Source organism: Fomitiporia mediterranea (genome assembly GCF_000271605.1).
Source record: "Fomitiporia mediterranea MF3/22 unplaced genomic scaffold FOMMEscaffold_6, whole genome shotgun sequence".
Classification (NCBI taxonomy): domain Eukaryota; kingdom Fungi; phylum Basidiomycota; class Agaricomycetes; order Hymenochaetales; family Hymenochaetaceae; genus Fomitiporia; species Fomitiporia mediterranea.
Genome location: NW_006760391.1, coordinates 3,063,004 through 3,089,170, shown reverse-complemented (window position 1 = coordinate 3,089,170; position 26,167 = coordinate 3,063,004). Strand labels below are relative to the sequence as shown.

Genomic DNA, 26,167 nt, shown 5'->3' with positions numbered 1-26,167 from the left:
AGATGGACACTATGAGACATAATTGTAAAGAAAACATGAAGATAGGGATTATAAAATATAAAATCAAGAGCGTTTTAAGCGCCTATATGCACAAGATTGACCCATCGTTCAGTCGAAATCCCATCCTTCGCTTTCAACTCCAAAGCCGCCTTGCGAAGTCCTGCAGCTGCCCTCTTATATTTCGCCTCGCCCGGTTCGCATTCGTTCATGTATTCATAAACAGTCTTAGCGAATGCAGGCCCATCCTCATCGAGTAGTTCCCACATCGAACCAATCACACTTCGAAATCCAGAGAATTGCATGGCCGCTGCGAGGTGGAGGACTTCGTCGTGCGCACCGTCGTGAGGTTGTTCAGCAGTATGGCATGCAGAAAGGAATGCAAACTCTGCATTCGGGAGGTTAGTTTGGACAATATCTAGTAATGTCAGCTCGCCATCCGATAGCTTGAATGAAGAGTATAAAGGCTCTTGGCGTAAATTTCCATGACAAACAAAGTGAACCCATTTTTCTTCCCGGAGGGCATCGACCACTGCACCACGAGATGCCTTCTTACTGGCAAGTAGCTTGGTACTCTTCCCACAATTTCGGATATTTCTAATCTCCTGCCTAGCTGACCGAAGAGATGTATCCCCAACTATAAGTACAGTGGATTCATCTTCGCTGGCACCTGATCGTGCGTTGATGAGGGCTCCGAGTGTCGGAATATATGAAGAGATATAATCGTCCAATAGATATTTCGGCGCCCCATCGGCGTCTTCAAATGGTCCTGCAGCATGGAAAGGAAGCATGGATAAAATTGAAGTTGGGCACCACCAAATGCGACTTCCTTCGGCAATTTTGTGCTCCTTCAGTTTGACAACAACTTTGGAGACGACTCTGTCCCATAGCATCTTCATCGCCTCCTGGAGTTTCCTATCATACTCTGGTGAATCAGCTCCGACCCGTCGGCGCGTTTCCAAGAGCGCGTCACATAGCTTAATACTATCCCAATAGAATTCTCCATCTAACGGAACACAGTCAACTGATGAAGCGCCCTGGGTTAGGATGATGAGAGCATCAGAACGATATCTACAATGGTTGACCATGATGACGGGCCCTTCCAGGGCTACTTGCTGCAGTTGTTTAAACGGTGTGGCTTCAAGGAAGTTTTCGAATCCTGGAAATTGCCGAATCTCGCGGATTATCTCCTCTTGCTTGCTTGAAAGCCGTTTCTTTAATTTCAACAGCTCGTCAAACAATTTCGGCTCTGTTCCCATGTTTAGAGCAAGTGATCCGTCTTTGTTGGTGACTGAACCAGACGTCAACATTTCGTGTGATGTTGTAAGATTTTCCAGCCGATGACTGACACCCCTGAATCTGTCAACAAGTTCTTTGTTCGTTTCTGCAAGTTGATCCAGAGGAGCCCTGAAGCCGCGCAACTGTGACCAGAGCAACCCTCTTCCTTGCTCAAGTATCTCTATGGCCTGCTCTAATTTATTTGTATCTGCTGAGTAAGAAGCCGCCTCCAAGATGAGTATTCTGTAATTACTGCGACTGAGAAGGAAGTCATGTTGTGCATGGAGGGTTGGGCTTATATTTAGAGCGTATTGAAGTAGTGATAGAGTCGCCTTGTAAGCTGTGAAGGTGGTGGTATGGTTATGCAAGCGTGCAAGATTTGCCCATTTGCGGGCAGCAAGCAGACATTCCAATACCCCCGAAAATGTATGAGTAGCAGCAAGCTCCAACAATTGCATACACTCTTCGAACTCTTCCGCATGCCATTGTTGCCTGATTCGAGCATATAAGCAAGTGACCAGGTTCCTCAACGCCTTAGAACGAAGCGGGTGGCCTATAGAGTGAAGCTCCTGGGAAGACCGATGTAACTTGATTGCTGCCTCAAGATCCTCAGTCCTTCTGTGCTGCTCGAATCGAACACTCAGCGACACTGCAAGGTTGTATAGAGAAATTGAGTGATCAGGATGGCCTTCGGGACAAAGCTCCAGAGCAGCTTGGTGCCGCTTAATCGCCTCATCAAGGACTTCGGTCCTCTCATGCTGCTCAAATAGATGGCATAAGGAATTTCCGAGATTTCTTAGGATCGAAGAACGATCAAGATACCCGTCAGGTACAAGCGCCAGAGCAGCTCGATGTAGCTCAACTGTTTCCTCAAGGTCCCTTATCTTTCCCTGATGACCAAATCGCGTGTGTAGCGAAATTGCAAGGTTGCCTAAAGACATAGAACGATCAGGATGGACTTCCGGACGAAGCTCCAGAGCGGTTCGCTCTAGCTTGATTGTCTCATCCAAGTCCTCGGTGCTCCCATGCTGCTCAAATCGAGTATGTAGTGCAGTTGCAAGACGATTCAGTGATGTAGCACGAAAAGGATGTCCCTCCGGTAGAAGAAGTAGAGTAGCTCGGTGACAATCAACCGCTTCTTCAAGGTCCTCAGCCTTTCCTTGTTGACCAAATCGAGTGTGCAAGGAATTCGCGAGGGTGCTCAGAGATATAAAACGATCAGGATGACCTTCAGGGAGAAGCTCCAGAGCGCTTCTGAGCAGCCTAATAGCTTCCTCAATGTCCTCGGTTCGTCCATACTGCAAGAATTGGAGTCTCAGACAACATGCAAGGTCACTTAGAGACATAGAACGATCAGGACGAGTGTCGGGGAGAAGCTTCATGCTGGCTCGATGCAACTCGATGGCCTCCTTGAGGCCTTGGATCTGTCCATCCTGCAAGAAGCGCACGCGCAGGGATACTGCAAGCTCGTTCAGAGGGGAAGAACGATCAGGATGACTGTCGGGAAGAAGCTCTAGAGCTCTTCGGAGCAGCCTAATAGCTTCCTCAATGTCCTCAGTTCGTCCATACTGTAAGAATTGGATTCTCAGACAACATGCAAGGTCGCTTAGAGACGTCGAACGATCAGGATGGGTGTCGGGGAGAAGTTTCATGCCAGCTTGATGCAGCGCAATGGCCTCTTTAAGGTCTTCTATCCGTCCATCCTTCGAGAAGCGCACACGCAGGGATACTGCAAGCTCGTTCAGAGAAGAAGAACGATCAGGATGGACGTCAGGAAGAAGCTTGATGTTAGCTTGATGCAACTTGATAGCCTCTTTGAGGTCTTTGACCCGTCCATCGTGCAAGAAGCGTATGCGCAGAGATACTGCAAGCTCGTTCAGGGACACATATCGAAGACGATGGCCTTCCGGACGAAGCTCCAGAGCTCTTCGGAGTAGCCTAATAGCTTCCTCAATGTCCTCAGTTCGTCCATACTGCGAGAATTGGATTCTCAAACAACATGCAAGGTTGCTTAGAGTTATAGAACGATTAGGATGGGTGTTGGGGAGAAGCTTCAGGGTGGCTTTATGCAACTCGATGGCCTCCTTGAGGTCTTCGATCCGTCCATCCTGCAAGAAGTGCATGCGCAGAGAAACTGCGAGCTCGTTCACGGACACATAGCGAAGATGATGGCCTTCCGGACGAAGCTCCAGAGCGCTTCGGAGCAGCCTAATAGCTTCCTCAATGTCCTCAGTTCGTCCGTTCTGTGAGAATTGGGTTCTCAGACAACATGCAAGGTCACTTAGAGATATCGAACGATCAGGATGGCCATCGGGGAGAAGCTTCATGCCGGTTTGATGCAGTGCGATGGCCTCTTTGAGGTCTTCGACCTGTCCATCCTGCGAGAAGCGCGTGCGCAGAGATACTGCAAGCTCATTCAGGGACAAGTGACGAAGACGATGGCCTTCCGGACGAAACTCCAGAGCGCTTCGGAGCAGTCCAATAGCTTCCTCAATGTCCTCAGTCCGTCCACACTGCAAGAATTGGAATCTCAGGCAGCATGCAAGGTTGTTAAAAGATACAGAACGATCAGGATGAACGTCGGGGTGAAGCATAAGAGAGGCTCGGTGCAACTCGATGGCTTCCTTGAGGTCTTCGATCCTTCCATCCTGCGAGTACCGTAGGCGCAGAGAAATTGCAAGTTCGTTCAGAGACACACAGTGAAGACGATGGCCATAAGGACGAAGTTCCAGAGCGGCTCGGTGCAGCTTGACAGCTTCCTCGACATCCTCAGTCCATCCATACTGGCAGAACTGAATTCTCAGGCAGCACGCGAGGTCACTCATAGACATAGGACGATCAGGATGGACGTCGGGGAGAAGCTTCAGAGCGGTTTGGTGCAGCTCTATGGCGTCATTTATGTCTTCGATCCGTCCACATTGTGAGAACCGTGTGCGCAGAGAAACTGCAAACCGGTTCAGAGATATAGAACGAAAAGGATGGCCTTCGGGGTGAAGCTCCAGAACGGCTCGCTCTAAATTGACCACTTCCTCAAGATCCTCACTCCGCCCATTCAGTGAGAATCGAATATGGATGGCAGCTGCAAGGTTGGCCAGAGATACAGAACGATCGGTATGACCTTCGGGACGAAATTCGAGGGCGGCTCGGTTCAACTGTATCGCCTCCTCGAGGTCCTCAGGACTTCCATACTCCAAGAACCGTATGCGCAGGGAAACCGCAAGATTGTCCAGTGACATGGAACGAAGAGGATGGCCTTTAGGGCGGAGCTCCAGAGCAGCTCGGTCAAACACGAAAGCTTCTTCAATGTCCTCAATACGTCTATGTTGCAAGAATCTTGCGCGCATGGAGTTCGCAAGGTTGTTCAGAGTTGCACAGTGAAGAGGATGACCTTCGTGTCGAAGCTCCAGGGCGGCCCGGTACAGCTTGATGGCTTCATCGAGATCCCCCGTTTGACCCCATCGTTCGTATCGTGTATAAAGAGACAAAGCAAGGCAAAACAACGACTGCAACCGGCCTGGATGACCTTCAGAACGCAGCTTGAGAGCGGTGCAACAGTGATTGATGGACGTTTCCAGATCTTCCCGTTCGCCTGATTGCTCGAACCGTCTCCAGTGGTCATCAGCTAGTTTGTGATGTCTCCGAGAACCATCAAGACGGAAAAAGATCTTAAAGCGAAATTTGAATCGCAGTAGAGCTTGTTTCAAGTTTATAAACATCTCAGCTTCTGCTAAAGGTCTAGTCAGAACACTTAAGTTCTCAAATAAGAAGACACGTACTGGGCTGAGATGTATCACCTAGAAGTGGTAACTCGTCTTCTCGACGATGTCTTACGCACAGTAGTTTCTTAAGCAGATGGAAGAGCTTCTCCATTGCAGGCGTTCTTTCCTAGTGAGTGGTAGGTGAAATGGTTAACCACTGGACAGTGAAGAAACCCAAGAAACAGGCAAACCACAGTTGTCACTTGTGTCCAAAAACTGTATCTGGGATGTGGGACAGTACACTGGCCCACACGATAAGTACGAATCTGTGGTTAAGAGCACCAGGCAGGCGCTTGTTCGCTACAGTGGCCATGCTGGAAACACGTTGGCTGTGTGATGGGCACGAGGCATACCCAGATTTGGCTGATTTTCACAACTGCAGGTAGGAGGATAAATACTTAGTTGATATAATGTAAGTCTCATTTTCTATTTTTTTTTTCACCTTTTGGAGATTTCAATTCTGGTTCCACTACAAGTACAGATGGAGAACAGCTACACTATAAATAATGCTCACCTCAACTGATGTACAGATGCAAGCTGAAGAGAATCATTAGAATGGATGAATTATGGTTCAGACAATAACATAAGTGCTCTGTACCTGAATAAGCTCCAAATAGAGTATGAAACAGATATTGTCTAAAGCAAGTCCTTTACAAACCCATACCTTTTCTCTAGTAGTTTTCACATCAACCGGGCCAACGCTCTTGAGCACCGCAAGAATAAATAAAGTGGCATGATGAGAAGAATATGCATGGAAAGACGCATCAACTTTTGGGATTTAGTTGCTGACCTAGTCACCTGAGCGATCGACGCGTTCCTCCACTCAGCAAACCATCTCCTCCCTCGACTCATTCGATCTCTACAAAGCAATCCTACATGTCTACATTACACCCATCTCCTGATCAATCCCTCAACAACAGTAGTAACGGCGGAGGCGTACCAAGAGGAAGCGGTAGTCCACCAGCAATTACACTTGCCCCAGGAGCCTCCCAAGAATTACTCGCACAAACCTTCGCAGCCGACCCGCGCATCCACTTCTCCACCGTCACCCGCAGATGGGCGCTTGAAGACGAGGATGGAAATGAGTGGGAGTATGATGCGTTGAAGGGTGTTTGGGTGCAAGTTGTATGTATTGCTGATTTTATTTATGTACATTGAGGCTCAAGTGTATTGAATTGTTCTAGGTGGATGAAGAGCTGTTAAGACTGCAGCAAGCTGCTTATTCTGTTCCAGGCGTTGACGAGGAGGTGAGTTCGAGCAAAGCACCCCATCAGCGTTCATACTAACGGTAGTGTTCTTCGTACAAAATACGAAGGCTCCGGCTGCGCCCATTCTCAAGCGACTCAATAAGAAACGAAAAGAACCAGAAGACTATACCTCTGCAACAACTCCTCAAGCCGGACATTCCATCAAACGAGGCAAGGGCTCAAATAACAACAATAATGGCAACAACAGCTTCAACAACAACAATGCATCCACCAACAACGCCGTTGCTTCTTCATCAAACACCACCACCCACCCAACCCAACGCAAATCCAAGAACACAGCAGTCTACGTCACCCGTCTCCCACCAGACACAACCCCCGAAGAGCTCGCAGCGCGGTTCGCCCGATGCGGCGTGCTCGAAGAGGACGACGACGGAGACCCGAAAATCAAATTATACGCACGTGATGACGGAAGTTTCTCTGGCGAGGCGTTGGTGGTGTATTTCAAGGAAGAGAGTGTTGCACTTGCGGTGGCGATGCTTGATGAGGCGGAGCTAAGGATTGGTGAGCCGAGTACGACCATGAGTGTTTCGCAGGCGGAGTTTGGGCACAAGGGTGAGGTTGGTGGAGGTGGAGGTGCTGGTGCTGCTGGAGAAGGAGAGCATAAACCGAGGAAGACGATTGATAAGAAGAGGGCTACGAAGAGGATAGGGAGGATGCAGAAGTACGTCTCCGCCTTCCCACTCCCTTGTCATATTATATTTAATTCTTTCTTTAATCTCGTGTGTCGCAGGAAACTAGAAGACTGGGGCTCAGACGACGACTTCGGACCTTCTCCCGACGCAGCATCCTCTTCCATCCGAGCAGCAGGAGCAGCAGGAGGGGTAAACAACAAAAACGCACGTGTCGTCGTCCTCAAACATATGTTCACCTTAGACCAACTCCAGGAAGACGCGTCACTCATTCTCGACCTTAAAGAGGACGTTAGAGAGGAGTGTTCCCAGTTGGGAGAGGTGACGAACGTGGTGCTGTATGATGTACGCTCTTTATTGGCTTTTTGACACGGTATTATTTGTGTTACTAACTGTTGGGATTTATAATTTCGAATTTTGTGTGGTTTTTAGGAGGAACCCGACGGAGTGATGACAGTCAAGTTCCGAGAACCAATCAGCGCTCAAGCATGTGTCCTCGTACGTCCCTTCCTTCCTCTCCCATTCTCTTCATCCTTCTTTCTCACACCCAATTTCAACTCACACATACACACATTTTAACAGAAAATGCAAAACCGCTTCTTCGACGGCCGCCGCGTCGAAGCCTCTCTCTACACCGGTAAACAGCGCTTCAAGCGTAGCGGTCCCGGCGGGGGCGAAGCATTTGGAGACGACATCGAGGGAGAGGATGACGAGGCGGAGAAACAGCGTTTGGACGAATTTGCTAATTGGCTTATGACAGAGGGGGATTGAGTTCTCCTTGTCTCGTCCTTTTCCATCTTTTTTTCTCTGACTCTGAAATTTTTTTTATCTCGAGTTGTTGTGTTCTGATTTTAACTGGTTTTTATCTTGTTTTTTTACCCTTGGTCTTATGGCGTATCTAAAGACTACTAGTGAAGAGAATGTGAAGAAGAAATGCAGTCTACGTATCTATACAATCAAATGTTGTCTGTATATTACATTATGACTATGATTTTCCTAACGAGATGTTAGATGTGTATAATCTGGTTGTCAATTCAAATTTGTTAAACGTGATGGGGATGGCGGGAGAAATAAGTGTCGGAGGTCGTAAATGGGATATGGCGTTCATGTTTGCATTTCTACCAACACGACAACAGCGCTTTCGCCTCAACAGTTTCAATACGCTGTACGGTCATGTCAACAAACAAACATCCAATCAGCCATCTCATCCACAGCAAAGAGAGACCCTCAAAGAAACGTACCTCACTAATCATGACCCTCTTCCTCTCCCCTTCCTCCTCCCTAATCCAATCCAAGTTCGGTCTCGTAGACGACCCCCCAGCCCCCGGAGTATCCTGCGACCCGAATCGTATATGTCCCGTCATACTAGCACTCAAGCTCGTACTCATATTATACGCGCCCGGACTTAAGAAACTGTTGTCCATTGCGGACATGGAAGAAGACATCGCGACGAGGTCTTCTTCTGTCATCGATGATGAGAGGGAATCTCGTCCTTCTGAATGACCGCGACCATGGCCGCCGGCGCTGGAAGGAGGAGGGACTTCGCTTGTAGGGGAGATGAGTGGGGAGGAGGCGGGTGAAGCTGCTACTGCTGTGGGGGTACGTGAGCCTGATCCTTCGCCTTCGTGTTCTTGTTCTTCGCGAATTGTAGAAGGTCGGTTCCGTTGATTGACAGTCCCGACGTCTACTTCCTCTTCTCCTCCTTCCCCTCCTCTTCTTTCTCTTTCTCCATCTCCAAGGTCATCTTCGTCCTCCTCAGCAATAACCCCCTCATCAACCGCCAACCTCCTCAACCCCGCCTCAACAGCATCCACGCGCTCCATATGCTCCAGCACAGTCACTCCACTCGTACCGGGATGTACACGCGGCAACTTCGTCAAGAACGGTACAGGACGTGCGTTAGGTGACCTTCGTTTCGCAGGTGGAGGGAACCACCTCCCTCCTTGTCCTCGTCCGCCCTGTTGTCTCTGCCCCTGTCCTTGTCCTGACTCCTGTCCTGACTGCGACGTTGTAAGGGGCGGAGCAGTACCGTCGACTGCTCCCTGGCTGAGCGTACGCCGATGCGTCGGTAGGGTAACAGGAAGCGTCTTCACCGACGGCTTGGGAGATGCTGAGAGTGGACCAGCAAGGAGCTCCGTAATCGCATCGTCTGCAGTCTTTACTTCCACTTCGTCATCCCATACGAGAACCTTTTGTCGACGCGTTAACTCGAGTGGACCTTCGTCATCGTGTTTTAGACTTTGTACGACGTTGTATGCTTGGCCTTTCACAACCGCTAGTTGTCTCTACAAACGGACGAGTTCACAACACCGCGTCAACTTCCACTCATAAGGAATATGGAAAAATGGGATATAGCATGACGAACGAACCTGGAACATCTTCCGATTAAAATCCGGATCCACTGCAAACACCTTCCTCAACAAAAACGTCGTCTCCTCCCACCAACTCTTACTCGTCAACATCGGCAAGAAATGATCCCTCGTCTTCTGACTAAACGGCTGCCCAATTAAACTCACAGGCAAATACAACCATCCATACGTATATGACCTCCATCCTCTCGGATGTTCATGCGGGAATGCAAGTGAGTTATCAATAGCTGCGATATGAATGTGCGGGGAACGCGTGTAGGGCGGCGATTGTGCTTGTGCTTGTGCCTGTTGTTGTTGTGTGTAGCTTGGTGTGCGAGAGGGTTGGGGAGGTGTTGGGAGAAAAGTGGACGATGAAGAACCACCCGAAGGCATACCCATGGAAGGCATTGGCGGAGTGGAAATCAGGCCCTCCTTGCGGAGCTCGCCCATCATGGGCATTTGAACGGAGTTGTGCCGCGAAGGTGCTACGTCAACCAGGGACTTCTCGTGTTCGCCTTCGCAGTATTTGATCATGTAGTTGTCCGCCCCGCGGTCAGTATTATGCATTATATAGTCTAAGTTATAGATTAATTGGCCGATTGTCGCGCGAATAAGGAAAGCATACGAACCTAGAATTACAAGCCTTGGACACGCAAAGCGAAAAACCACATCAACAATCGAATGCAACATTCACGCGAAAATACTCACTTTTCCAGCTCCTCTCTAAAACTCTGCTGCAACGTAGCACTCCAATAGAAAGGATGACTCGAACCATCATCTTCGCTCACGTCATATAAAACGCGCTCCTCGTCGAAATCATACAAATCATTCGTCTCTTCTTCGGCGCCCGTCTTTCCACACACAACCTTAAGAGCTGAGAGGAAGCGCTTGCCAAACCTCCCTGTGCGATGTGTGGAATCATCGAATGTATCTCGTATTGATCGACCAGGCCATGGGTGTTTGCGAAGGAAATCAGATGAATCTGTTGATGTGAATTTAACAACATGGCAAGTAGAAAAATAGCGAGAACATACCTTGGTAACCGTGCATGAAGCATTGCATGCTACCGATCTTGTCAGGTAACGGTTTACCTTTCTTTGCGGCGTTCCGATCTAGCCAATCATAAAAGAAGGCCTTAAAATAGTTTAAATGTCTGAGAATGGACGACGGTAGCAAAGGACGTACGGGGCTGGAGAACGAGACTAGTTGAGTCTTGGGTACAATATTGAGGTTTAAGCGGTCATCTAAGAGAGAGGCAGCCGCCTCAGATATATAACTGAAATGAAACTACGTTATACACTTTCGCGAATGATGACAACAGCGTTACCACGCACCTTAAGTTCGGTATGAGACAAGCTCTGCCGAAAGGGATAATCCATCTGAATTGTCGATGCAGCCATTTAGTTGTCTAGAACCAAGTGCTCATAAGAATCTGCAATATAGGAATCTGGCAAAGGACACATACTTTCGGATTCAGACGTCCATAGGGTTCTTCATCCTTCGGTTTGAAAACACTGGGGTGCGCGTTCAGGAATCAAACCACATGATGTATGATTGATTGATGACTTACGCGACAGTTTGTATTCTTCCATCCACTTTAGCTCGTGCGAAGTACGAACCTGACGAGCCCTTGGAGATCATCTTCGGATGGATCCCTTCTGAAATGGCTTTTTGGACGGACATTACGATCCTAAGTTACATATTTAATTTCTAAACAGCTCTCGAATGGACCGGACGAAATGTGCATACTTGTCAAAGTCGGCCTGTGACATAGGCGGGTTGTGATCTAGAGTCTTGACCTGCGTTGCACGTTAGATGAGCTGTTTTCGTAGCTAATATGGAATGGATACGTACCACAGTCGGTGGAGGAAGTTGGGCAGGTATTTGAGGCTCGAACACGCTTCTTAGAATTTCCTTGCGCGAATCGTCGGACTGGACTTTCTTCTTGCCCTTTACTTTCTGGGCTATACTCTCCGTCCATCTTGATGACGAGCGTAAATCAGCACGGACGTATTCGACAAGAAGAAATATACGTACCTCTTGAAGGCAACGTCAAGTTTCTTGAGATCTATAGGACCAGGTCTGCCCTTCCTCCTGAGGCCCTTGGACCCTCTTGACACCGGCGTGGTCGACGACGGACCTGCCCCGCTAGTGCTGCCACTTTGTTGCTGTTCGACATCGTCATCAGCAGACTGAGAAAGAGGTTGGTAGTCTGCGCGGTTTGGCATCTTCCAGCCTTGTATGCACGCGTGTTATAACGCGCTGGCACCTATGAGTTAACGTGTACAGGAGACTCAGTGAGAGAGGACGTGTGCAGTTGCGGCGATTGACCGCGTATTACATAATAATATGACGCGTGTCCGATCGACTTTCCTTTTCTGGGTGGCATCGCATATCTATTGCCAGCTCTCTCAGTCGACTCTAGTTTCTCTCGGCTCTCAGCCCAGTCTAAGGCTCCTTCCTCACAGCTGAGACCACAGCTTTTGGTCGTCCGCGCTGGCATCTGGGTCACCTTTTCTTACTCTCTCTTTTATACTGCCCAGTTCGTTGGAACTGTGTACCCACTCGTTCTTCACTGTCTAACGACCTCTACGAACATACGTTCCCACTATGGTGCTTAGTATACTCAGCGTCTGGTCGCCCAAGGCTTCAACGGGCAAGGACAAGTCCTCAGACCGGAGCGACGCAGAACCAGTCGATGTCTCCGTCAGTCCAGTGAGCATTGAGAGAGCAAATAGCGAGGCTAAGGATAACGTCGACGCGTCGGGTGCATCGTCTCCTATCGGCGCGGACGAACCCGCCAAGCCGACAGTGGACCCAACGACGACGACGTCTACAACCGAAAAACAAGAGTCTAAATCTCCCGAAGCTGTAGATGATTCTACAAAGGAGCAGAACGACAGACCCAAACCCCAACGCGCACAATCTCGTTTCTCCTTCCGCTCTTTAGGTTTCTTCTACGGAGGCAATGTCAACTCTGCAAAGCCACCTCCTACGACGCTCACTCATGCCCAAGAGACTCACGAGCGTCAAAAGGCATCTGTTGCAGCAAAGCGCGAGCTCCTCGCTCCGTTCGCTCGTTCCGCCGATCGCCGTGCGCAACGAGATGCCCTAGCTGTGCAGAGACTGATAGTAGGCCCGGGAGCCGTGACCCTTTCTGAGAATAACGTGAAGGCACGCCCGGTATCTAAAACCCAGATGACGAAGATCAAGAGTCAGCTTATGCAGCCCAAGTCCGCGAACAGACTTATTGCAAAGTTGAGGGAGCTGCCTCCTCCCGAGGCGCCTCTTGACGTCACTGCACTTAACGTCAACGCAGATGAGGTCGGAACCGAGGTCGAAGGGGAAAAGACCGAGAGCGAAACGGAGAAGAAGCCTCCTTCTGCGACTACATCTGCTGAACCAAAACTGAAAGCAAGTAGTGGCAGCAGCAACATCCCAATCCACGCCGTCTGCCTCGAAAGCCCCGACGTCGACGTCTCCTCCACCTACTTCTCAAAACTAACCAACCAATCCATCCTCTCCTCCCCAACATCCTCTCTCTCCTCCCTCTTCTCCTCCCTCCACATAGTCGACCTCCTCTCCGCTCCCAACTTCGGTCTCGGGCAACCCGGTTCCGGAGAAGGCCTCCTCGCAGGTGCAGTCCCCACAGCCGAAACCGTCATCGAAGGTGCAACAAAGCTCACCCCTCAACTCCTCGCTCTCGGATACGCAACAGGCCAAGCTATCCTCCCCTCCCACACCGGCATCCACCCCCCAACAGACCGCATGAGCATCCTAACCTACTGGTGGGGCCTCGAACTCTGTCTTCCCCCTCCCACCCTCCAACACCTCTCCTCCGCCCCAAACATCGCTCACCAAATAATCAACTTCCTCTCCGCTCTCTCCCTAATGAACAACGGCGTCCGCGAAATCCTCCCCTTCGTTCGGTACATCAGCCAATTCGTCGATTTCGAGTGGTCCGCAATTGAGAAGCAGGATAAGGGAAAGGGAGTAGTGTGTGCTGCGACGTGGATTATGCCTGCTGCGATGGTTCCGAGACCTTGGGATTTTCCTGACCCGTCACCGCCGTTGAAGACTCCCGTTATCAAAGACCCGACGAAACCTACTCCTGGGACCGGTAGTGAAGAAGAAGAGGGAGACGGTGTAGGCAGGATCATCAAACCGCCTAGTATACCCCTCCCAACTCTCGTCGTCACCCCTCCTTCTGTGATCAGGAAGAGTCCTTCCCAGAATACAAATACCGCAAAGTCTTAGTCTTAGATATTCTCAAGACTTTGACCAATCAACGAAACCAAATTTATTTGGCCGTATATTCTTATCACCACGAACTTTACATCACCTCTTACCCGCTTCCCGACTCTGATTTTGTTGTTTTCTTGGACTCACGGAACTGAATTATCATCTTGGATCTTGGACTCTCAAACCAAACACGATTACTCCTTTCACGTCTCTCACGACCTCTCACGACCCAATACCTCTGTACTTTGCTCTGTCTCTCCATACTTACTTCACCTGTACCTGTTACCCCGTCGTCTTGTCTGTTGTACAACTATACCGTCGCAAATGATATCAAACTTATCTCGCTCGACTTGTAATCATCCCGTGAGTGCCTTGTTTGGTAAGCCAAGGCCCAAACGAGTACATACCCTCTTCGCCCACGTTTTTTGTATGTGTTCAGTGTGGATAGTTGTAGTCTACGGGTACATGCTAAAAGGACAAGAATGCTTTTGAGGGCTTGATCTAGGTCGTCGTAACAGTATATAACACCAGGTCTGATGTACAACTGCAGCGTCACGACAGCCCAGACAGAATTTTTGCGGAGAAAGGAAAAGGAAAAAGGATTCCGGGGCACAAAAAGTCCGTGTATCGTGCATTCGTGCAATTCATGAAGAATCTATGTGGTTAAGAATCAAGACTTGGGGAACCTCGAAGCGGAGTACGAGAGCAAAACCAAGCAAGTGGGGACAAGGAGTGTCATGCTAAAGAGTGAAAGAATGGAGTCCTTAAGAAAGTCGCTTTTTGGGTGCAGTGAGAAAGGGGAAATACATCATTCGCGCATACCTACAAGGATGGTACGGTAGGGGGGATGGGGGAGTTGCAAAGTGTATACGTTGAGCGTTGGATCCTAAGGAAGACGAAGTAAAGAATGAGGGTGGAACGCGAAAAAAGGCGTGCTCTACATTTTATGCTCGCTGGTGAGCGAGGGCATGAACAGAAAAGGATGGAATAGTAGGAGCGAAAGCAAGAAGACGTTACGATGATCGTTCTGCGTACAGCCTCTCGTATCCAGCTGCGAGCCAAGGATGAGCTTTCACCTCTGCAATATCCGCACGGCGCTTTGGGTCGACGTCAAGGCACCTCTGTAGTAGATGGTAGCACTCATCAGACATACGTGCCCTTGACACATCATCAAGTACGATTCGCCCATTCCGTTTATCCTCCTCCGTTGGGAAAGGCGACATGCCAGTGATGAGGAACGAGAGGAGCACCCCAATAGCCCATATCTCCGCAGGTGCTGCTTGGTATAACTGATTCGCCATGATTTCGGGCGATGCGTAAGCAGCGGTGCCATAGAACGTCTTGTAGAATGGACGGTCCTGGGATGGATCAACAGATACAACACTACCAAAGTCGACAAGTTTGATCTGACAGCTCATATAAGCGTACGTATATACCTCAAATACTTCTTGTAGCATACCTTTAGATTCTTGTCAATGACCACATTCTCATCCTTGATGTCGCAATGAGTAATTCCAAGTTGATCCAAGTAATCGATAACGTCGACAACTTGAGCGAAAATGTACTTCGCATCGTCCTCTGAGAACCGCTTGTGCTTAGATTGTTCAATACACTCGAACAGATCGTGCGATGCTCGACGAGCGAATGTTGGCCGTGCTAACGGACCCTTAGCAAGTTTCTGGATCTTGGATGATTTTGAGCCTGAGTCTTGGTCTGCTGTAGAGGCAGTCACGGCAGGAGGTTCGTTTTCGTCTGTACCCGTTTCTGGAGGTTCCTGGGAAGTTTGACGGGCATGAGTAACCTTACTTCGCCTTCTGTACCAGGGGGTTCCGTGCAGTTCCATCACCTGGAATAACGCGCATGAGAAGCTAGTGAACAGAAAGTCAATAAACTCACAAGATAGAAATACAAGTTGTCTTCATACAGCTCGTGAAACTTCACGATAGCAGGGTGGTCGACCTTCGACAGGAACCAGGCCTCCTTCGGTATGCTCTTCCCAGACTCATCAGTGACCCATCCATACCTCGGAATTTTGTCCTTGGGGATGAACTTGACAGCGACCTCCTGGCCATTTTGGCGACGTCGCGCAGTCATTACGAACCCATAGCCTCCCGAACCAAGCTCTGCATCTAAGGCATAAGTGCGCACAAAGTCACTTCGAAGACGATGGTCTGGTGGGAATCTGGCGCAGTAGGAACGCCCGAGCGTAGAGGGTAGGAATCCTGAACTAGGTGCGCAGGAGAGCTTCGGCTTCTGGCCCGCGCGCGTATCATTCAGAGGGGACTGCGTGTCAGAGGCACGTTTGCGAAGTGGAAAAGGTCGGGGTGGCGCGCTTCGGTCGTCCACAGCCTGCTCCGGGCGAGCAGAAGTGTTCATGGAGAGTAACTTCCGCGGGGAGGGGGAGAGTGGCGCATGTGATACCTCAACACTAGAGGGGTACAGATCAAGACTCGAGTCGTCCAGACTTATGTGAGTGTCAAGCAAAGTATTCGAACAAAGTATACTGGCGTCTAACGGAGGTGACGTAAAAGATGGCGAGGAAAGTACGGAGGCAGGTGACGCTGCGAGAAAATCGTCGAATAAAGGCTGGTTACCTGGTTTACACGGGGAGGAGAAGCAGCTTTGACCTGAAGACGAACAACGTGAGGTAGAATCTGCTGTGGCACGCTCGTGGAAGTCCGGAGAAACGGCGCTTGGATCGTAGGTATCACTTATCCCAGGAGGATATGCCACTTCAATGAGCTGCGCCGAGTCCGACAAAGGCGTGTTCAATTGATCTCCATCATCCGAGGACGAGTCACCAAGGTCCATGGCGACTGAGAAGACGAGAGGGTGTTGCGAACTTGTGCCACCAGAAGCAGAACGAGTACTAGGCGCAGCAAAGCAGCCCTGAGATGCTGGAAAGCTAATACGCGCAGTCACGCTCATGGAATCTCGAGCAGACAACCGTGGCGCATTGGACGCGAGAGGAGGAGGTTAATGAAGAGAGAGTGAGATAGGCAGCGCAGTGGCCACAGTGGTGGATGGCCAAGTTGAGGATGCCCATCGGGGCAAGTATGACATCGCACTTTGCTCTAGTCAACACTCAAATACTCGAATAGGCAGTGTAAGTCATTCGGTCCCTGCAGAATCCAACAAGTGGTGCATCTAAAAGATAAAGTCTACGATACAGCTGAGACAGTAAAATTCATGAAGAGAACAAAGTGAAAGCTCCGAGATGGACGCAAAGGTTTAAGGTACAGGGAGAGCCTATGACTCAGCAAGATGAGTTGTCTCGCCATGATTATCTACTTGCCGCTTATAGCCAGCACTGCCAGTTTCCGCGCCCAAGCGTCATCGCCCGCAGGTCTCTTCCCTCCGATACCCTCTCTTTCTTCCAAACTACCACCACCTCTTCTATAAGATAGAGTAAACAAGACTTTCAGTTAGCAATATGTCAGGAAATAGTGAGACTTCCAAGGCAGAAATATTTGTTACATCTGTTGACTAATAGCACTCTGGCTATATGCACAGGCTACATCGTCGTATTCAATGACGAAGTTACTGCGGACCAAATTGACAAGTACGTGGCTGAAGTTAAGGAAGGAGGTACGCATATACTTCGATACCGAGCATTGCTTACAAGCACTTACTATTACTTCGACTTGTTACTGTCGCATATAATGAAACTATGATGTCATTCTCGCCTTGCGCATAACAATTCATCAGGGGGAGAAGTAACCAAACGCTTCGATGCTATCCTAAATGGCTTTTCTGCAAGGATCTCAGACCAGACACTTAATGTATTCAAATCGCTTCAAGGCGACGTGATCAAGTACATTGGTCCGTTTTTCGCTCATTAGTTTGTCTGCTGGATTGGAATGCTAAATCGTGTTTCCATTGCAGAACCGGACCAGGTCGTCACCACGCAGTAGACATTCACATTGACTAAGCCCAGATGAATTCGTTGTACTAGCCCGGAATTATTATTACGTAATCCAGCATCTGAATTACGATGCAATACATTTGTCTCCGGAATTATTTAATTTCGTCAGGCAGGGATTCAGTCCTCTTTCCAAGAGTAGGCTAGTGATACACAAATATTTGGAGCCCTCATCAATGTACAGAAGGACAGTATCAAGGGAGAGTCAAAAGTTCTTGTTATTAGGGACTTGAGGGACACTTCCAGACTAAGATCAGCTATGCAGGAGATTAAAAACATCAGAAATACTGGGATGCTGGCCAAGAGAATAGTTTTCAGTAACAAGAAACAAGTCTCTCGTGCTAAAGTGACCAAAGCTCTTTGGGAGACAAAATGGGTCCATTTTGTTTGTCATGGACTTTTAGGCTCAAATTCTTTTGACTCTTCCTTCCATTTATCTGATGGCAGGCTAACATTATTTAATATTGTTCAGTACAATCTCCTAAATGCAGAGTTTGTGTTTCTTTCTGCTTGCCATACTGTAGAACAGCCACAATTTGGTGCACACAATGAAGTCCTTCACCTTGTGGCAGTCATACAATTTTCCGGATTCTGTAGCATGATCAGTCCAATGTGGGCACTGCTAGACAAGGATGGACCTTATTTTGCCAGGGCTGTCTACAGATACATAGACGACTGCAAGGAGGGTGAGGTGAAATATAAGAGAGCAGCTGTGAGACTTTGCAATGCTGTGTTGGAGTTGAAAGCACGAGACGAGATCAAGACTGAATGATGGGTCAATGTCGTGCATATTGGTGCCTAAAGTGAGTTTCTTTAGTAACGATCATACAGCGTGTCTTACAATGTATCTTTTCACTTTCCAGTGTATTTTCCTTCTGCACCTTTCATTTTATTGACACTGTCAGTGTGTTCGGTCAAATATGGATGCAATGATTGTGTTCACGATTGAATGAATAGGTCCGGCTGATTAAAAAGAAAGGGTCGAATTGCTGCTTGTTTCATTGTAATTATGTAAAAGGATCTCACTATGCAGATTTTTTGTCTTTCTGTGTTTGTCAAACAGATATTGGATAAAATGATGCTTACCAGACATGTTGATACTTATAAATCAGTCCAGATTTTCTTTGATGCTTATATGCGCAGAGGGCCCAATTTGGGAAGATCAGGCTAAACACACTGCACAGGCAAGTTGAAGGAGTATTACAGCTCATTGCTACGACAGTCGATTCAAAGGAATGTCTGAGCGCACATACGTTACTTCCAAAGAGCAGACATAAAGGAGGCTTCCTCGTGTACAGTGAAGAAGCGAGAAGACAGTCAGATGCCTGTACGGGTTGATAAACTGTGGGAGCTTGAGGCCCCGGCGGCACTGGACGACCCGAAGAGGCTATATGCGACAATTCACCGGCCGGAGCGCACGCATAAGCGACACCACGTACCACGTCAAACACGGCGATGGCGACGGCGGATTGCGCATTGTTGGTGTGCCAGCTGTACGGGAAAGCAACGGAGGATAATGTGATGGCACCGGGGTGAATTGCGGCACGGTCGGGACGGGGATTACCGGATAGGGCAGTAGGCTGCTGTAAATAATGGCCGCCACCTGTCACGTGGGTGAATAGCGAGAGGGCGAGATTGTCGGTGCGCTCGGGCCAGTCAACGGCTCTGTCTGTCTGTCTGTGTACTCAGCCCTGCCCTGCGTGGCCTGCGCTCTCTGCCTTTATCCCTCCCCGCCTCCGCGCAACTCTCTCTCAACCACCCCACCACCACCGTCTTTATCGTGCACACATTTCTTGCAGCTCTGCCCGCGTACAGCATATATCCTTTGCACCATTTCCATTTCTCCGCCCATCCCGCGGCTTATTGCCCTCTGGCACACAACCCTCCCACCCCGTCGCCTGACCTCGTCACACAAAGCACAAGACATCCTCACTCCCAACCACAAAGGTATGCGCATATCTACTCTACCTCTAGCGTTGGGCTCTCGTGCTCACCGTGGCTGCAGCTCACCCGCGCGGTCTGGCGCCATCGGACCCTCTCGCCGCCGCACCGCACCACCCCAACGCGCTTCGTTGCCCACACATCCCTTTGTAACTCAGGTACGCACCTCATCGCTGCATCTCCCCCTCCCAGCTAAGTCTGGGCCGACAGTATGCTCCAAGTCGGCATCCATTCCTCCCAAAATGCTATACTCGGCTCTCGCTGGCCAACTTTGCTTTCCACGCCTGATGCGGCGAACGCGCGTACAAACACGCAGCCTCCCTCCCCCTCATCAACTACACATCTTTCCCCCATGACTACCACGACCACCTCGTCCATATCACGCCGGAAGCCCAAGATGACTTTCCGCTCACCCGACGCGTCGACCCCGTTTGCCCTCAAGCTCTCCGCATATTCTCCGCCCACCTCCTCTGAAAGGAACGATCAAACCAAGGAACAGTCTCACTCGAATGCATCCTCCCCTGGTCCGTCGTCCGCACCAAGCGTTTCGACCGCCAGCGCTGCCCGCAGCACGTGTTCATTCTTTACACCATCGCCGCCGCTATTCAAGATGCCTCTCGCCTACCCCTCCTACCACCCCTTCTCAGCGAGCCAACTTCTCCTTGCAGCGACAGCTCGTGCGGACGCCGCTGCGCGTCGTCGTGCTGCTGCTGAGAATGGTGGTACCGAGTGTGATGATACCAGCCTCAAAGGCGACGACACAGCTGTCAACGGCAGTGGACGTCTTGATGCTGACGGACGCACGCGCCGAAGCTCATCTCGCACTCGCCGACCCGTTGCAAAGTTGCGTGATGTGGTCGACGGTGAGGAAGGTGCTAACCAGGAGAACGCTAACAAAGAAGATGACACCAACGGTGCCAAGAGCCCCAAGCGGAAGAGGGCTGGTGGAGGCGCCGGTAGCCGGAAGAGGCGCAAGGAGGCTCAGATTGCGCAAGCTGAAGTCCAGCCGAGGAGGGAACGCCAGAGACGTGGGGCTGCTGCAGCTGCGGCTGCCGCGCTGGCCGAAAACGCTGAGGCGGTGGCCGCTGCACTTGACCGGGACTCCACGGAGGCTCCGGAGCAAGATGAAGTACCCATGAGTGTCGATGGCTCAGCTGCACCTCCAACTCCGGAAGACGACGAAAAGGAATCCGAAGCTACAGCGCCCAGGAATTTAGCTGGTACGAAGTCTGCGCGCGGTAAACGCCAAACTCGGCCCAAGCGTTCTCGCAACACGTCAGGTAACAAGGTCGATGCTAAAGAACCGACTCCGACACGCACGACCCGGCAATCGCGTCGCCGAGGGACCAGTGAAACCGGCAGTGAAGAGACAGCAGCAAACTCCAGTACGAACGGAAGTGCGCCTGTCACCGAAACACCTATCACGGCGAAATCTGAGGCTCAGGACGACGAAGTTCCTGCTCCCACGCCCGTGGAACCCAGCGCACCTGTGGACGACTTCAACGCAAATATCGATCCAGCGCTGCTTGCTGAAGACGCGTCTGTTGCTGCTGCATCAACCGGATCTGCAGCTGCGGTTCCGCGATCTGCGTCCCCATGAAGTTTTTAACTTTAATTTACGTGTTTTCATCACGTGATCTTATATCTCTTTATTCTGGAAGTCGGAGATTTTGATGTTTCTTGGATCTCTCTTCCGGTTTAGGCGTATCTGAACTGCGTCGTATCTCTTGTGGGGATCTTATATCGAATATGCCGAGGGATGGATTTCTTGAATCTTGACCGGTCAATCGGTTCTTCATGTCCATCGCTATTCTGATTTCCACGATTCATCTGTCTTATTTCTTGCTCGACTTATTCATCTCTATTCTTAATCCCGTGTTGTTTTGTGTACGCTGTACACTATTCCTAACGACCACCGCGACCGTCCGATCATCCCATTCCCGTTCCCGTTCTATCACCTATCATCCTCCACATTCCTCCTCTTCTCCTATCGCCGTCCTTTCTCATTGGGTGTACTCTCGAGCATATCGAATTGCTTTCCGATTTTTGCTCCTATCTATTCTCGGTCTATCTGCCCCTCCCACCATCTCTTCCTATCCATTCCAGTCTAAATCGTCTTACCATCTCTCCTAGCCTCGTCTCGTTTCCTTTAGTCATATCATGATCTTGGTCCTATCTCCCACCACACGAACACTGAAAATCTACATGACTCCCAGCGGCCAAGGATGTGGATATTGCATATGGACGCACCAACTTGGCTCGACGTCTGCCTCTGCACCTTGACCTGGGTATATGTCTGTTTCCCCTCCTCATTTCCCATTTCTCATTTCCCGTCTCTCAACTATCCAGGTCTCTGTTCCCACATATTTGCTGCGATCTCTCTTGTCTAGGAAAAGCGATGTACTATTATTGATATAAAAGAATCTGCTTGCTTGTTTGGACGGTCCTATAAAACTGAGAACCGAGAGTAGATTAAAGTGTGTAGTATTACTATTAATAAGGAAGAATTTGATAGGTGGGTTTTTGGATAGGTGAGTCAGAAACGCGGGTCCCTGACGCGCCGCGATGCGTACTTGAAATTGAATTGAATGAGCGTGTAATTCCTGTAAATGGAAGGATAGTCTCAGACGATGATCATGCTTACGTACACAAAATAATCAAATCGAAATTGTCTCTGTGACTTTGTGCTGATGCTGCTTACCGTGCAACGTTCTCTTCATGCTTGGGCTCAACCCATCTATCAGAATTTTCACTATAGTCTGAAAGCAAGAAACTATCTGCTGCAATTGCGATGTCTGAGAAGAGGGTTTACTGTACTTGCGTTGGAGAGCTCGGCAGATGATACGTGTGCTGCTGTTGTCACTTCTGAGAAGCGGATTTTGTCGAATGTCGTTATTAGCCAGCGGAAGAAGTGAGTGAGCTTCTCAAGTTAATAATATGTTTTTTGAGTTTTCATTGTGTTGGATGAATACTAATGACTCTGTTGTTGTTTGTTTTAAGTGTTGAAACGCACGGAGGGATAGAACCGTTCGTTGCTATTCAGGAACATCAGAGGAATATGGTCTGTTCAGCTTGAATTCTTACACACGTCTATCTATTTACTAATTCTATTCCTTTTGTCTCCGTCATTTCTTCTTGAAGTAGCCTGTAGCAGTCCGTCGAGCACTGCAAGAAGCTCAGCTCGACATGTCTCGTATCGACGGTATTGCATTCACCCGAGGGCCCGGGATGGCCGGTTGTCTGAGTGTATGTTCGAACGCTGCAAAGACACTTGCTGCTGCACTTGGAAAGCCGCTTGTTGGTGTACATCATATGGTTAGTCTTCCTCTCTTAGTCCAAAATGCAAAAATGTATTAATCTTCCATGAAAAATAAATATTATGATGACGGTGAATGAAAAAAGCAAGCACACGCACTAACACCAATCCTAACCTCCACAACACCCTCATCAACACCTACCTTCCCCTTCCTAACACTCCTCATCTCAGGAGGACACACTCTCCTCCTTCTCGCGCTATCGAATTCGAAGTTTAGGATTTTGGCGACGACGAGAGACGAAGCTGTTGGGAGGGCGATTGATAAAGTTGCGAGAGAGTTGAGGGTGGAGTTGCGGGGGAGGGCACCTGGGGCTGCGCTTGAGGTGTTTTGTCGGGATGGTTTTGGTGGAGACAAGAAATGTGGGAAGGAGGAGGAGAACGTACCGCATGTGGAACCGCTGAAAGTTCCTTTCAAAGGAGAGTTGGCATTCTCGTTTGCGGGGCTGCATAGCGCAGTGGACCGTTACATCTTACAACATGGAGTGCCTCTACAAACAGACACGGAGCGATCGAGTCTATCGACCAAGCCTAACATCTACAACAACGATAACAAAAATGCCAATGAAAACGCGAAAGAACGGACCGATCTAACGAAGAAAGACAAAACCCGACTCCAGCTACCCTACCCGCATCGGCTCGCGATAGCTCGTACATTCCAAGATGCTGCTTTTGCGCAGTTGGAAGAGAAGGTGATCCTTGCGTTGCGTTGGTGTGCAGACAACTCGCAGTCTATCCTTCGGGATCCCGCTTCCTCGCAGGGACTAGCAGTACATAACGGGCAGAGAATACCAGTGAAGCATGTTGTCGTTAGTGGAGGTGTCGCTAGTAACTTACTTTTCCGCGAAAGGTGTATTCACTCCATTCATAGTATTAGAGCTGCTAGACTTACTGTCCGCCTCGTTTCTGGTATGTAGATTACAGGCGTGCCTATCGAAGAACTTCCCAGACGACGAGCTCTCTCTGGTATTCCCTCCACCAGCACTTTGCACAGGTACGCTCGTCACCGCTTTTATTACCTGTCAAGAATACGTGCTAACCCCCCTTCCCTTTTTTTTTCTGACTTCATAATTATTTTCTGCTGTAGACAATGCAGCGATGATCGCGTGGGCATCCATGCATCGATTCTTAGCAGGCGAATCAGACGACTACTCCATCGAACATAGAGCAAAGTGGTCTATTGAAAAACTCGACGCTTCATAAACTTTCCATCTCTATGCATACACAAGACTTCGCATAATTTCATTTGGTCAACTAGCCCGTATATTACACCTGCTACGAAATCTACGACTGTAATTCATGCAGCAAATTGCCAAGGAATTGGATGTATTCGGTTGACACATTCAAAACAGAAGTAACAACTCGTCTGAGCAACAAGGGAGCTCAAAACTATGAACGGTAGTACCTAATGCCTAGGTATACGCCTCATTATTGTAAGACGCTTGCAAAGCGGATAAATGAATAGCTGACTCGCTTAGATGACATCTTACTGGTGGAGAAGTCTAGATTCGACTGGCTATCGTATGAATATGGATGCAGGCGTTTATTGCTAATTTGCTGTGTGTAGTACTTCCCACAAAGGCTCGGCAGATTTCTTTGCTCTGACAAATGCTAAATTGAACGCTCTACATTCAGATTTCTACATAATACTTGTTACGCTCATGTATGCATTATTTCAAACCAAGACCAAGTACCTGACATGGCTTCCAGACTAATAAAATCCATCGCAGAATAAATAAGCAAAAGGGATGCTTCGAATGCTGAGCACAGATATTAATATTCCAAGAAAAGTGATTCCTGGCATTGTTGGGAGCGAACGATATACACCCACCTTCAAACGCTTGATGTGCCTTCCTCGTTTGAGGCTGCTACCGGGCCACCTGCGACGTATTAGCTGTGTTGAAGATAGACGAGAGAGAACAGACATACCATGGGCGAATTCAATGTCGCTTACAGCTCTTGATCTGTAATTTGTTCCCTCGTTCACTCCCAGCTCGCCTGCCTTTTTCAAATTGATAAGAAGATGGCTTCCGAGGACGCACAGAAGTGCCGGGTTTCCAGCAGCATTCAGAAGAAGCGCAACGAATTGATTGGCAACATAGACTCGACTAGTAACTATTTTCAGTGTGGAGCAGAATATTACACTATATTTCTCAGTTTAGGAGTTCAATGGTAAGAAAGATCCTACTTACAAGCTGTAATATAAGACTTGGTCTATAATGAGGACCCTGATAAGGTGGAATCCTTTGAATCCAGATGTCATTCTCCAGTATTGCGCAGACTTGTAGAGAGCCAGACATAGTAGAAGCGTTCCGTACGTTAGAGGTACAGTCCTACTCTGATCAGTTGCAGTTGAAGTATACAATTAAGCCACCTACCATGAGATGGTGATCAGCACTTTTGGAGGATCTCTGCTTATCCCGCAATAAGTGACACTCTGTGCAAGTATACCAACAGTAACTGAAACGTATTGCACCTCAGCCTGTCCAGCACTTGTTAAAGTAAGAAAAATGACAGTCTTACCATCTTCAAATAGATCGGCAGGAATAAGAAATGCAAGTCCAAGGCATGCTTCTACAGCAAGGAGAACCTTCAGGCAGATCGAAAGTGTCTTGTCTGCCAAGATCTTCAGCCAGTCTTCTTCTGGTGGTATATCATACTTACTCTGATGGTACAATGCCAAGACACGGATTTGAAGGATATCTGCAGACAATCATATACACAAAAATATCCACATCGATAATTGGAATCACCTTACAATCTATAAGGAGAAGTGTGATCAAGTCTAATGACTGGATTAACAGATTGTGTATTGAATAGCACTGTGATACTCACCGCATACGTTAATGGTCCAGTAAGTCGCCCGACCTGACTATCAGGTCAACAGTATATGTTAATTGTCAAAACATACGACGCACAGCTGTGAATGAATAATTCAGGCTGGATATCAGCACAGCTCAATTACTCTGTGTCTATCCTACCTCAAAATGTTGACGTTGAAGCTAGTATCATCTAACGTAAAGAATGCATGTGCCAATTAATTTGTATAAGTTTGCTGGATTTGTAGATGCTCTCTTACAGTAAATGAGACAAATCACTCCAAGGAGTCCAACGTAACGATTCTAGACCTCCATTATTAGAATGAGCTTGCCAGCTACAATGTCCCAATAACTCTTACAGTGAAGTAAATCAAACTCGTAGGGTTGAACGGCTTGTTCTTCACCATTTTCATTGATACAAGGGCTCGTGGAAAAGGATATTACTGTCATTTTCATAAATATTGTCACACGCGCGATTCGTGATTTTCGTCACACTAAGTACACTCAAATACAAAATCTATCGTAACTCAACTAATACTTAACCAAATTACATGATCTAAGTTGTAAAAAATATACTTTTAAAGTGTCTTTCATATCCCAGGAAAAATAAAGTAAAATGAGCAAAATTTGAGTAAGATACAACACAATATGT

At 48.7% G+C, this 26,167-nt stretch overlaps 9 protein-coding genes across 9 annotated transcripts; 5 read left to right on the top strand and 4 right to left on the bottom strand.

The window, feature by feature from the left end:
- Positions 1-74: 74 nt before the first annotated feature.
- Positions 75-4,991, bottom strand: FOMMEDRAFT_86227 (uncharacterized protein; the record flags this gene model as incomplete). The annotated part of the gene is made up of 4 exons (XM_007266942.1): positions 75-1,276; positions 1,343-2,516; positions 3,105-3,490; positions 3,842-4,991. 4 exons carry the CDS (start codon positions 4,989-4,991, stop codon positions 75-77), a joined length of 3,912 nt encoding a protein of 1,303 aa, XP_007267004.1.
- A 918-nt stretch (positions 4,992-5,909) lies between these two features.
- On the top strand, positions 5,910-7,701 carry FOMMEDRAFT_85466 (uncharacterized protein; the record flags this gene model as incomplete). The annotated part of the gene is made up of 6 exons (XM_007266941.1): positions 5,910-6,158; positions 6,218-6,280; positions 6,349-6,962; positions 7,032-7,275; positions 7,363-7,428; positions 7,513-7,701. 6 exons carry the CDS (start codon positions 5,910-5,912, stop codon positions 7,699-7,701), a joined length of 1,425 nt encoding a protein of 474 aa, XP_007267003.1.
- Positions 7,702-8,048: 347 nt separating this feature from the next.
- Positions 8,049-11,506, bottom strand: FOMMEDRAFT_156678 (uncharacterized protein; the record flags this gene model as incomplete). The annotated part of the gene is made up of 13 exons (XM_007266940.1): positions 8,049-8,093; positions 8,172-9,215; positions 9,300-9,853; positions 9,908-9,921; positions 9,987-10,260; positions 10,313-10,412; positions 10,464-10,554; positions 10,613-10,686; positions 10,744-10,792; positions 10,849-10,968; positions 11,028-11,077; positions 11,133-11,259; positions 11,316-11,506. The coding sequence occupies 13 exons, from the start codon at positions 11,504-11,506 to the stop codon at positions 8,049-8,051; spliced, it is 2,733 nt and encodes a 910-aa protein (XP_007267002.1).
- Positions 11,507-12,359: 853 nt separating this feature from the next.
- Positions 12,360-13,346, top strand: FOMMEDRAFT_34784 (uncharacterized protein; the record flags this gene model as incomplete). Its single annotated transcript, XM_007266939.1, has 2 exons — positions 12,360-12,572; positions 12,651-13,346. Coding segments are annotated over 2 exons (909 nt in total), but the record flags the coding sequence as incomplete, so codon positions are not given.
- A 1,019-nt stretch (positions 13,347-14,365) lies between these two features.
- FOMMEDRAFT_20435 (kinase-like protein) lies at positions 14,366-16,680 on the bottom strand. Its single transcript, XM_007266938.1, has 3 exons — positions 15,417-16,680; positions 14,980-15,366; positions 14,366-14,926 (listed from the first exon to the last, which is right to left on the bottom strand). Exons 1-3 carry the CDS (start codon positions 15,894-15,896, stop codon positions 14,534-14,536), a joined length of 1,260 nt encoding a protein of 419 aa, XP_007267000.1. The 5' UTR covers positions 15,897-16,680; the 3' UTR covers positions 14,366-14,533.
- A 273-nt stretch (positions 16,681-16,953) lies between these two features.
- Positions 16,954-17,434, top strand: FOMMEDRAFT_134357 (protease propeptide/inhibitor; the record flags this gene model as incomplete). Its single annotated transcript, XM_007266937.1, has 4 exons — positions 16,954-16,966; positions 17,034-17,108; positions 17,229-17,342; positions 17,406-17,434. The coding sequence occupies 4 exons, from the start codon at positions 16,954-16,956 to the stop codon at positions 17,432-17,434; spliced, it is 231 nt and encodes a 76-aa protein (XP_007266999.1).
- Positions 17,435-18,763: 1,329 nt separating this feature from the next.
- On the top strand, positions 18,764-21,560 carry FOMMEDRAFT_168294 (uncharacterized protein; the record flags this gene model as incomplete). Its single annotated transcript, XM_007266936.1, has 5 exons — positions 18,764-18,877; positions 18,934-18,960; positions 19,065-19,389; positions 19,448-19,532; positions 19,594-21,560. 5 exons carry the CDS (start codon positions 18,764-18,766, stop codon positions 20,981-20,983), a joined length of 1,941 nt encoding a protein of 646 aa, XP_007266998.1. The 3' UTR covers positions 20,984-21,560.
- Positions 21,561-22,073: 513 nt separating this feature from the next.
- Positions 22,074-23,899, top strand: FOMMEDRAFT_84854 (peptidase M22, glycoprotease; the record flags this gene model as incomplete). The annotated part of the gene is made up of 8 exons (XM_007266935.1): positions 22,074-22,294; positions 22,384-22,444; positions 22,528-22,698; positions 22,786-23,181; positions 23,296-23,426; positions 23,484-23,546; positions 23,614-23,690; positions 23,784-23,899. The coding sequence occupies 8 exons, from the start codon at positions 22,074-22,076 to the stop codon at positions 23,897-23,899; spliced, it is 1,236 nt and encodes a 411-aa protein (XP_007266997.1).
- Positions 23,900-24,529: 630 nt separating this feature from the next.
- On the bottom strand, positions 24,530-25,922 carry FOMMEDRAFT_156672 (uncharacterized protein; the record flags this gene model as incomplete). Its single annotated transcript, XM_007266934.1, has 9 exons — positions 24,530-24,576; positions 24,626-24,804; positions 25,075-25,156; positions 25,220-25,361; positions 25,532-25,564; positions 25,615-25,636; positions 25,678-25,708; positions 25,776-25,818; positions 25,875-25,922. 9 exons carry the CDS (start codon positions 25,920-25,922, stop codon positions 24,530-24,532), a joined length of 627 nt encoding a protein of 208 aa, XP_007266996.1.
- Between the last annotated feature and the right edge of the window lie 245 nt (positions 25,923-26,167).